The sequence below is a fragment of the Montipora capricornis genome, chromosome 1 (assembly GCF_036669925.1).
Source record: "Montipora capricornis isolate CH-2021 chromosome 1, ASM3666992v2, whole genome shotgun sequence".
Classification (NCBI taxonomy): domain Eukaryota; kingdom Metazoa; phylum Cnidaria; class Anthozoa; order Scleractinia; family Acroporidae; genus Montipora; species Montipora capricornis.
The window spans coordinates 42948842-42961024 of record NC_090883.1 but is presented as its reverse complement, the minus strand read 5'-3'; the positions used below and the strand labels follow the sequence as shown (position 1 = coordinate 42961024).

The following is a 12183-nucleotide window of genomic DNA, read 5'->3' as shown; positions in this document are numbered from 1 at the left end:
AGCTATACTCAACGGAAAGATCTGCGATTGATTTCCTAGGCAGCGTTCATACCGAGAAAAGTGTAATTTTAACATGCGAATGCCGAAAGCCCTCTTTTATATATAACCGTGCACACTGAAACGATGAAAAACGGATTTCCACGGAAACGGAGGTTTTCGAAAACGCTTTTGAAAGTAGAGACTTTTGAAAGCGGAGGTCTTTCGCTCTAGTGTGGACTCCGAAAACGGGGCTTATAATCTTATAATGTTATGCCTACCTCACAGTTTCCATCGAATAGTCGTAAAGAAAGTCTGGTGACAAAAACACGTCTTTCGATCTCCGTTTTCAGTCTCTGGTGTGGACAGCCGAATACGATGTGAAAATGCTAGTGTGGACGTAGATCTTCTTATCTGTTTCCAGGGAGCCGGAGGTTTTCGAAAACGCATTAGTGTGGACGGGCCTTAAGACTAGAAGAAAACATCGACTATCCATCGAGGGATTAATTAAGCCTATTCAAACCATTGTTTGGAATACCTAAAACTAAGAACAAATGACATGTCTAAATGATGCAGGAAAAACCGAACGCATGAATTCGCGAAACTTGCAGGAACCTATCATGACCTATGTTGCATGAAGCCGCTTCCTTTTGAAAAAAGATCATCATTGTCTCACCTGGATTGGAGGACCCGTACAGGATTTTTTCAATGCCAAACTTAAGCGGTTCTTGGAGCTTTGGCTTTTCTTCCATCTTCGTCATCCATTCTGTCCACTGTTTTTGCGTGCTGCGCTCTTTTGAAGTTTCTGTTGATGTCGTCGGAGTGACCTTCCAAGTGGGTACTTTTGCACATGACGGCAGCTCAGGATGTGAGACCGACGCTAATTCAAAGCCGTGTGAGAGAGGGATTACGTTTTGAGCTGGTACACAGAACGTACAGGAGCAATAAATCATCGCTAACGGTGGTATCGTCGATCAGTTGTAACGAATGAACCGGCTCCTTGAATTTAACAGACCTCCCACACTCACAAATTCTGGACCTATATTCAGTCTGCCACAAAAGGCGTGAATTAACCGCTGAAAAGCCACCTGTCGATAGCAGTCTTCGCTATGGCGGGGCACGCAATCAAGTGTCAAAATTTGTCGGCAACATTATGAAGAACTTGAAAGTTATTACCGGCCAATGAAGAACTTTCGACACGAATTTAGAGCAACTGTGGGTGAATGGTTTCACTGTATAATACGAGCACTTTCAAACAGTGGAAAGAAAGACATTGGTCAAGACTTCTCAGACTCCTTGTTTTAGCACTCTAAGTTTTTAAAACATGTTCAATGTGTGGAGTCCAAAGGCTTCCGTGCAAGGAGGCATTTAATTTCTTCTTATCTTATGATGGACTATAATAATTACTAATTTCCTTTCATAATGGTATTTTTGTTTGCATGTGATCCCAGTTCGCGATAACTGAAGGCCACGCCTAAGGGTCAAGAACATTGATTGGCATATTTTCGTCCGAGCTGATTGCATATCACGCAAATGCAGTGGTGTGTGGTAGCGGGTGGTCAACAGGACAAATCAGGTGTTATAAATACGAAATAACAACATTTTAAAGTGGTTTTGGAAATATTAACTTGCTTCCACTTTCATATTTACTTATGATACGAACATCCACTCTTAAAAAACAATGTTTACTCTTAGTCTCGCTATAATGCAAGTTCTTCGATCTCATCTATTCATAAGATAGTTTAACCTCATCAAACGCAAGCACACAAGTCTATTCCACGGCGTTCCACGAAGCTGCTCGTGAGGAAATCGACACTCACACAAACGCGCGTGGGAAACGCGAAGTACACGTCAGAAAACACAACTTCGTCACAACTTTCAACAACTCTTCATACCAAATTGCACACTTTCACTTTGGGTGCGTATCTTTCGTCAAACGGTTGAAGCAGGAAACTGTGGCAACAACAGAAGTCAAGGCCTCATTAAGAGCTTGAGTACATAATCTAAATTGTCCTTCGATCCTAACATAATAACGTAAAACGAGCTATTTACTGAGACAGAATCAGTCTTTTTTGAGTATTTTCGGCGATTCCTTGGTCGTCGATGAGCACAAATCTGTCAATGCATCTTTTCCCTCTTTCTCTTCTTCTGAATTTGCTACTTCCTCCTTTTCTTGCACTTCCTTGGCTTCTTTTAACGCTTCTTCTTTTTGTTTTTCTTCTTTTTTCGCTGCCTCATGCCTCCATTTCGTTCTTCTGTTCTGAAACCAAACTTTCACCTGTGTTTCGCTCAAACCCAACATGGCGCCTATCTGAAGCCGTTCTCTCTTAGTCACGTATTTGGTTATCTGGAAGCGTTTTTCCAGGCCCCTCCGCTGCAATTGCGTGAAGACTGGGCGACACCATGGGCGAGTGGAAGTGCGCACGGGCGAAGGGAAGGGTTGACGAGCAATGAAACTAAGTTCTTGATTGGACGGGAATCGCTCATGAACTGAGATGTGGTCTGAAAGATAACGCAGAAGGCATTTCATTAAAACTGTGAACAGTGGACCATACCACGCAGGTGACATTCATGTCATTCTTGTCGCGTGAGATCGCGATTCTTTCGGCCAGCGTCGAGAAGCCAAATTAGTGAGTCCTGGATTGCGCAGTCTCGGAAATTTATAACAAAGATGATACAAAACTAGCTAATAATAATAATAATAAGAAGAAGAAGAAGAAGAAGAATCAGGTATTTAGTAACTGGCCAGAGGTCGTTATTTGCTGCGCTAGCGCTGACCGGAAGAATCGCGGGAGAAGCATGGTCCCCGGTTTAATCACCGGTCAGCCCCGGGCTTGCTTTGGCCCGTACTGCTTTGCGCCTGTGCCCAAGCATACAGCTCCTCCAGTCATTGATTCTACACTCTTAAGATAATGCCTTCCACAGCATATCTTTAACTTCGTTTTCACCTTAATCCTTCGTTTTTGGGAGCAAATACCTTTCAATCCAGATCAGTTTGGCTTTCAGCCTTAAACAAAGGGTTGACAGGCTGCTCGACACTCATATTTCTGTTTACTAAATAAAGTAGTTTTTAAGGGAAAACAAAGCTGGATTTGGCCTTGTTTTAATACAAAAATCCCAGCTTGTCTTTAACAATTGTATGCAATACAAAGGATTCGAATCATCCGGCTTATACTTTTTGACATTGACTTCCGGCCAATCAGAACTACAATAGCTTCTGTGGGGCGCTTTATGACCTCATGGTACTTCACTTAACTCCGAATTGGAAATCGTCCAGCGACCACGGTGAAAATAACAAACTAGAAATTTCCCCTGTCAGTGCTCAAAATGTTATTTGTTTAGCGACGGTTGTTAGGAGCCAAGGCTATTCAGGTAAAAGCAAGTGCTTTCAAGTAGTACACATATATAAGGTGAGCGTGAATTTAACTTCCGGTCCTGCGCTCGAAGGGCGGAAAAGCCTTGAAGCCTCTCCATCTCTTGTCTTCTCGTAGAGGACCCCGGAAAGCCTTCTTGGAGCTACTCTCTCTCTCTCTCTCTCTCTCTCTCTCTCTCTCTCTCTTGTATCACTGTTATCGAGTCGCACCATGCATGCTGAACCAATCATAGTTGGATTCGTGAGGCCGAGGGCCAGACAACATGTTCCATGCATGGATGAGGTAAGCCTTACTCTCGTACCCAGATCTCACTCTGTCACTGGAAATGTGAGTATGACCGTGGGAGATCTGTGTACGAGATTAGGTAAGCCTAGCTTACCGCGCGAACTCACGAAACACAAAGCACAAGCTTCGGATAGGCTCATATCATATTTCTGCACAATGCAGCTCACCCAAAGGCTATAATTTTTCCATTTATTTCGACTTCAACCGCCAAAGCAATTTAGTATGAGTCTGAGAATACTTCCCATTTCTATGCCACAGTTCTGAGCTAACCACAAGACAACACATATCTCCATACGACCTCTGGTGACATGTCAATGTGGTTTTATGACATCATCTTTTAATAGTTTCCGGCTCCAGTAACGATAAAAATTGGCTCCAAAGATTGAAGTAAATAACTGACCTCTTAATCAGCGCTAAAAAGTCATTTTTGACGAGTTTTCAAGAAAAGATGACGTGAGGAGTTTAGTTGAAAATCGTTGGAGACAAAGCCTTGCCCAAAAGAAAGCCATAATTATAAGTACTTGAAGATTTAGCTGTATTTGAGTTAATAAATTGTCGCCGCGTCTGGCCGAATTCTGTATCATTGATCGCTTTACCTAGATGAGGCTTGATGGATGCAAAACATCGTACTGGTTCCCGGTCGAAGGCATTGCTTTTAAAATGCAAAGCTTTTATGATCGTGACGCGCAGATAAAGGCATAATTAAGTTAGACACGGATGTAGAGAAAAATTGACACTTGCAATTCATTTAGCAACTTAAAACTATGGTAGTTTCAAGTATTAATTTTGTTGAGAGCATGAAAGCAGTGCCAGAGTTCACAATCTCCTAAGTTCTCGATAATACAAATTAACAATTTTATACTGAAAACCTTTAAAAAGCAAAGAAAAATAATGAACATGTCCCTCCACCATAAGAAAAGTGCTGCAGCCAGCGATCTTCATCGATGCGAGCGCCGGCCAGTGGAAATCCCAACTGGCTAAAGCAAAGTCTCTGCACTGATATATGTGATGCTTATCTTACACCTTGTGAAATAAAGGAAAGATCAGACTCGCTAAAGGGAAAAGGTTTCCCAGATTTCTAATGTTTGTGCTTTTTTCATGCCAGCTCCCGTGTGATGTTACTTACGCTAATGCGAGTACAGGCGTCCCTCGAATTTCACCGATCACGTCCCCAGAATTAACGTCACTATCTGGGAATGCCCTTCCCGTGCTTATTTTTCAGTTTTACTCAAGTGTGAGCCTGTTTTGATTTTTTTTTGTTTTAACTTAGCATTACTTTGACATTTATGGATGTAAAAACAGAGATCTTTCCTCGCCTTTTCGTCCTTGGCCGTCACTGACACTCAATCGCATTCGCTTCTCTACAGAAGCCATAGGAAATCAAGAAAAAGTGGTCATGCATGTACCACTGAAAGTCCTCAAAACTGCAACTTGAAGTAATTAATTGTGCTGGAGACGTTACGATCATCGCACGGAATTATTTGTCGATTTATTATCTTATCAGTAGCATTCAGGATATCTTTGTGGCCAGTTTTTTCGACTCATTTCAATATTTTATATCTCGTGTGATTCCCAGTTTGCAAAGTTCCCTGCAAACTTCGTTACGGTCAAGACCAAACAATACAAATACGAGGATTAAAACGAACAAAGAAGACATTCCTTAAACTTTAAAACCATCGTCTCATATTATTTACGAGACCAGCCCCGGCAACGGACTGATAGTATGGGTCGACTCGTGTATACGCGAGCAGGGGAACTTCATCTAAACTTCTGGATATAGTTGGAAACGATTGTTCTCACTGAGTTTTGTCTCAGAACAGTTTTAACTGTGAACTTGCATGATTTGTTTGAGATCCTACATGTTGCGACCCCTGCAAGTTAATCAAACGAAGACGCTATTAGGTATGAAAAAATATTTCCCGATAACCTTGGCACTTTCTGGAAGCTAAAGATCAACATACATGCTTATATTCTCAACTCATTTCTGCGCACCAAAGGAGGAAAAGTATGACGTTAGAGACCAAGAGCCCAATGGCTTGTTATCAAATAGTCGCTTCATTTATCAGGCTTGACTTTTCGAAAATCTCTGGTTGTCCTTGTTCAAACACAGGGGTGATACAATGCAATTTATTAGGTCATATGTAAAGAATTGTTTTTCAGTTTCTGTTTTTGTTTTAACGAAATAGCTGGACATGATATTGTAGTGCACGGTTTGTAGGCTTTTGTGCACTCCTTGAGAGAATTTCGCAAACATGATTTGCAAACTCAGTTGCATGTAATAGCTATCGATTTCAAGGGGCGAAAACCATTCTGTATTATTTTCCCATGAGAGATTTAAGATAAGCCTGACCTTTTTTTCTTGACAAGAGGCTCAAGAAAATAATGCGGTCATTGGTTAGATTTGCCAACCCATTAATTCCCCTCCGCTGTGCGTCACTGCAGAGATTTTTGTAAGCTTCAGTAGTTTCATTTTCTCCTCTTGTAAAAACGCGCAATTCAACGGCCTTCCTTGCTCAGGACATGCAAGTTTCATGCAGGACTAAGGTGCGAGAGTCTCGTTTTTCAATGATATGATTTTTAGGCGTAAGTGCTTCCAAAACGCTATCTGTTGATAACGTGAACACAACCGATGCCATACAATGCACTGAATTAAAACCTGAGATTTGTGCGATTACCAGTGAAATGTTTTAAACAGATTTCATTTGAATAAGGGATTACGTTAAGCATCACTTTGCAGTACGTATTTAATAACTTTTCACACGCAATTTTAACTGGTTACGAGTGGAACCTGTCGAAAATGGGCGTGGCCCAACCACCGCTCGTTGTACATCGTTTACATTATTCCATCATTCTGCCATTATTTAATTAAAAATCGATGTCCGTCTTGAGCATTTTATCTTGGTTATAAATCGTTTTCCTATGCTGACGTTTGTTAACTTTATTTTCCCTGTCTGATTTGAAATACATCGCTACGTCAGTGTACGAAAGCGAAAGTTACATTTTGGTGTTCAAATGAATTTTAAACCAGCTCTTAAAGCAAAAGAAAGGTTGTCGTGACTTCGTTATCAGGGCATCTCCTATCGAGGAACATTTGCAAAGACGGCAATAACCACAGATGGGTGTGGCCAGGGAAATCAGCAAAGAGGTCGAGTGCCAGGTTGACCATGTGAGCGAGACAATACCTTGCATTTTATTACGCAATCCAACTTGCGAAATCCAGGCATCATAAAATTATGTTTGTTTAACTCCAAGAGGTCGCAGATTATGCTGTTTTATCACTTTAAATTTGTTGATTAAAGCCTATTGGCGTTTTTTTAGGGGGTACTGGAGGGCAAAAAGGAAAAAATCGTTAAATCTTTTAAGAATGTATTGGATAAGAACAGTCATGGAGCACCAGTTTTCATTATCGGGCACTGTCTTAGCATTCTTTCTAGTAAGTCGCTATTATCTAGACAGCTGTAAATAGATAAATCACATAAATAAACAAAAAAGTAACATGAAAACTGTAAACAATTTTCGTAGTGAACAACAACAGAACACTCACAGCACTTGAATCACTCGAAACTGAATTCCAAATTATTCTTACACGCAAACAACCAATTTGGTTCTTGCTATCAGGTACCCCATAGTGAATGCTTGTCAAGTTCGTAAAAATGGTTTCGCTTACTATTGAGTTGCAGTAGCAAACAAGAAGACGGACCATAAATTTATCTCGACACACAATTATTTATTGTGTTCCAGAGATATTCACGATATATGACGAATGGAATGTGGCCAGGGAAGCCTCTTGCCTTTTGTTTGCTTTTATTGCTTTCAGTGTAAAGGCTCCGAGGATAATTGCAATGAGAAACGAGAGTTTAATATCAGAGAGCGATACAAATGTCGACAGCAGCCAAGAAGCTGTTTTTGGTCATTATAGTCTATTCTGTGGCCAATCATAGACCCCATCTTAGTCACTTTTGAGCAAATGTCATTTTCGCTATCCCAAGTTAGTCACTTTCTGATTATGCCTCTAGCTTATAAATCCTTTTAAGTAGGTCATCCTTAAATGAATTGATACGTTTGTTAAATTGAATGTAGAACACTTTACTTTTCACCTACAGTTCAAACATTCTGGTACATTTGCTAGCCGTAAATATTTACAAACGTACCGTACCGAGCCGACTGTTAAATATTAAAACAACAGCACGAACTATTTTTTAACCGCGGATCTTCCTATTTTTTAATCTCTGCTTACCAGAATTTTCTTATCCTAGAAATCCCGAAAATGTGTAACCCCATTCTAGTAACTCTACTTAAAACGTAACCCCATTACATTCAATCCAGTCGTGAAAATGCGACTCCATCCAGCGGCACATCCTCATTAGCCTCTTACAAGGAAGTACCCCCCCCCCCCCTCCGGAGAGCACAATGGATTTATCAGAGGGTTTTGGAAGTACGTCGGCATGCATTTCAGACCAACAATCCAAAAAGCAAACTCCCCTCCCCTCCCTCTCAATGTTTCTTTCCGGTTGTCCTCACAGCAGTTTTAAAGTGGTTAATTAGACTTTGTTCAAATTATCGGCAGCATAGCTGGGGCAGATTATCCTTAGACGCAATTATAAGCTTAAGGCTTCACTTTGGATTCTTTTCAGTGTCAAGGGTTGATGAGGGCGAGAATCCATGGACTTATTCAGTAGTTTGCTCTTTGCCAAAGATAAACACAGCTACTAGAATAATATGACGATAGGACCAGCCTCAAATTCACATGTCACAAGCACCCGCCGGGTTCAGATGAAAATAAAATGTGATATTTATTTAGATTCAACTGAAGGAGATATGGTCCTAGTCGAAATGAACTGAACAATATCTTCCTTTATTTATGGTCTGTTTTTTTGTCAGACTGGGATTTGCTTTTGTCAGGTAAAACTGTCGAAAGGTTACCACTTTAGCCACAAATCCGTTTTCAGTGATGTCATCGACAGTATTCCAAATTGTTTTCTTGTTCGTCGGGTTTTGGCACTCAACAATCCATTTCGTTAATTTCCATAAAAAAAATATATCACTTCCCCTCCAAATATCGCGAAATACCATCGTAAACAACACAACGCCAATCCATGAATTATAGCGGGTGGTCTGGCATCGTAAGGAAAATAAACAGAATAACAGTATAAAAGTATTACAAATAAGTAATCCCCACATTGTCTCTCGGATTAAATTTCTTTGATACATGCTGTTTTATGATTTATGGTCATAATGCACTTAAAAATGTTAAAGCTATTAACACATTTTCTGGCCATATATTACTAAACCGACACCAGCTGCACGTATTTTGAAGAAGTCTTACACAAAATGTCACTCAATATATATTACAACTGAACTCTAACTATAGCCGCCGTATCCTACTGGGACTTATAAGGACTATAAGAGTATCACTAGACAAACAAACTGACTATGAAATATGAAGTCTTGTTTACACAGCAAAACCGCAATATGATAATTTATGAGGTGCCAAAATGCCTTTGAATCGTACGAGAAAAATCGCAAGTTGTTTCAAGTTTATTTACAAGTTAGAAACAGGGTAACTTTTCGGAAAGGTACATGTCTGTACTTAGATCTCCTTCTTGGCACTATTTGTCAGCGCTCCTACCCTTTTGTTTGGGTTTAGCACTGGATCACGCGAAATTGAATTGGTTACCATGACGTTTTGTTCGTTGTTGGGGTCGTAACTCAAAAGAAACCAAAAGAAATGAGAGCTTAAGTTGGGGAAGTCGTTTTAATTTCGTTGAGTGTGAAACTGAAAACAGTGACGAAAAACAAGAATGTTCTTGCCAGTGGTTGGCAGATTGCTAGCGTTCACAGTTTCAGTTGCGTGCAGAAGCAAATCTGAAAAAATCCAAAGCAAGATCAAAGTTTTAAGGAGACTGCAAAAGGTGTCTCGTAGAAATTCGCTGCATTGCTTTAGGGAGGAATATCAACCTGCTTTCGTGGGCATTTCTAGGTTATCTGAAGACGTTCTTCCGTCTTTCGGAAATTGCTAACACAAACAAGTACACGAGAAATGGAGATTATCCCGGTTAACATTGCTAGCAGATTGCGAATGCAACCCTAAATTAATGAAAAATTACTTGATTTGTACTACATCTAATCAAACTCAGAAAGAGTGACTTCATGTCGTCAGAAAAACGTGAAGCAATAATAGATCAAATCAATGGATATAAACACGGTTGGAGGGCAGGCGAAACAGAGCGAAGGTATCCCGAAAAAAAGTCAGCTTCCAGAAATGTTAATTAGTGAGACTGAAGGATTATTTTAACGTCAAATTCTGTTTCCAGATGGGTTTTAGTTAAAAAACTCACCTAGCAATTCCGTCATGACCTTTTTCCAAGCTTTGCGAGCCCCCATCCCATGCAAGCATTCTTCAAACCTTCTTCTTTATGCATAGTCCATGGATTACAATTTCTGTGTGATCCTTAATCGTCGGTACATTCAAGAGTAGTTTTCAGTTCAAGATATACACAAAATCGAAGTTAAATGTCCTCCGAACAGTAAGGGTTTAACACAGCAAAAAAAGTGACTCCTACGAAGTTAACAGATAAAGACTCACGAGTGTCGGTGATGAAGAACGTCGATCATCGTTATTTGTTCCGGTATGTTCCTTCAAGGCTACTTAAACGGCAAGAGTGCAAACATCGTTTGGTTATTGAACGCCTCCGCAGGTTTTCAATCTGACATTTCAACCCTATTATTTGTCAGCTACTAAAGCAATTAACACTTGCGACTCGCGCGCCTCGTACGTTCTGTAGTTGCTTTAAAGCGTCGCGACTAGCAGGTTCTTGAGATCAACAATGATGTTTTACGGAGGCTTTTTGTCACGACTTCATTGTCCTTGATGATAATGTTCTTTTTCTCGGAAGTTATGAAATGAAGTACTGAGCGCTCCATTAGCAGGGTTAGTCAACAAGGTCGAAGTCATGTAACGGACCTTGACCACAGTTCCTCACACTTCCTGCTAGCTCACTCGTACAACGAAACGAGCTGGAAATCCACAGCTCTGACCAAAGATCAAAAACAGTGAGAAGAACATTACCGCACAAATGGTAAACGTAAGTTATCTTATCTCAACAAAGTTATGGGTTTCGTTAAAGGATAAGAAAAACAAATCAAGTTGATCGCGAATGCTGACTCGAGATTACACAAACCGCAAACTGTTCAAGCGGTTAACAATCGCGCAAGCAATTTATCAACTGAGGAAACATGTCTGTAAATTAAGAGGTGTTTTTCTCTTCTAAGAGCTGGTTTCACATTCCACTATCATCCCACATTTTTCGTACGAATACCGATGGGTTCCATCGACCTCCCCAAAAATTCAGATGACCGTTAACTTACATGATCCATCGGAAAGACGGCGAATTGTTCGCATGAAAGACTACAATGACTAGGAAAAACAGTGGAATGTGCTTTTATTATAATAACGGTTATAACATCAAAATGCGCTGATCAGTCAATTGTTTGAGAAATGATCTTGAGTCATTTGTGAATCTCTATCTGAAGGCATGAAAGAGAGAATCTTTCGGGAAAATCATTGAACAGTCAATTCGAACGCCAAGTATGACCGTTAACGGCGGATTTTGTTATTTTACTATCAACGCGTTGTATTTACCCCTGCTCAAGCCACTTACCCGTTCGCGATGGTCTCCCATAAAGTATATTTTCAATTCCAAACTTGAGTCTTCGACTAGTGGTGCATTCTTCGGCGCTAGGTTCGCCATGTACGTTGTTCAGCTCTCTGTGTGTGGGCGCGTTGTCCAAACACGTCCCGTATTCGGATGCTGTGGTAGGAAGTGGACAATACCATGGTGCATAAGCATCGGAACAGTGCAACACGGGCACCGAAACGCAGTTGCAGTACAACAAGTGGGGTGAGCTAAGCATTCTGTTCTCGACAGATCCTCGAAACTCTGGTGTGCTATTGCAACTCCGTCAGTATATAACTCTACTTACAGACCTCCCATATTACAAGATAAAACCCTAGCAAGATTGGCAACAAATAGCTCTTATCTCTAGCATCAACGTCTGCTTGAGGATATTAAAGTCTTTTATTATTGTGTCACGAGAATTTTGAACGCTGACTCGATAACCGGATTTGACAAGCTTGTTGAAGTTAACACGCGCTACACAAATTGCATGAAATTTACTTTTTATTGCGTTCACTTCTTGGAAAAGGAAGTTTTCGTGATCCATTACATCAAAAAGGTGTTAATTACTGGCGTTGTGCACTCAAAGACTGCCACCCCTCGGGGTCTGTAGTTTGTAAATCGGTTCTTTCGCCATCTGGACCCGCCCTGACTAATCAATCGACAGCTTTGTTTTCTCTGGCTTATATCAATCACATAAAAACCTCTTTATTCATGTTTTCAAAGGGTCATATTTTATGAGTATCATATTTAGGTGTTGAAGAATCACTTCTGATCTTCAGCTGACGGCAATCAAATCCAAGCACATTTTACGTTCACAAATTCCCAAGCCGTGTAATCTAATTTGGATCGTAAGTATTGCTCGATAACAA

The 12183-nt window shown here is 40.5% G+C and overlaps 1 protein-coding gene across 1 annotated transcript; it reads right to left on the bottom strand.

Moving 5' to 3' along the window:
- Positions 1-1312: 1312 nt before the first annotated feature.
- Positions 1313-11688, bottom strand: LOC138045115 (homeobox protein CDX-2-like). The gene is made up of 2 exons (XM_068891513.1): positions 11297-11688; positions 1313-2478 (listed from the first exon to the last, which is right to left on the bottom strand). Exons 1-2 carry the CDS (start codon positions 11547-11549, stop codon positions 2039-2041), a joined length of 693 nt encoding a protein of 230 aa, XP_068747614.1. The 5' UTR covers positions 11550-11688; the 3' UTR covers positions 1313-2038.
- Positions 11689-12183: the final 495 nt, after the last annotated feature.

What these genes read in the sequence shown, in the direction of transcription:
- LOC138045115 (XM_068891513.1), bottom strand. Translation starts at nt 11,549, where the DNA reads ATGCTTAGCTCACCCCACTTGTTGTACTGCAACTGCGTTTCGGTGCCC. An exon ending in TGGGAGACCATCGCGAACGG is followed by an intron (nt 2,479 to 11,296) that starts GTAAGTGGCTTG and finishes GTTATCTTTCAG; the next exon opens with ACCACATCTCAGTTCATGAG.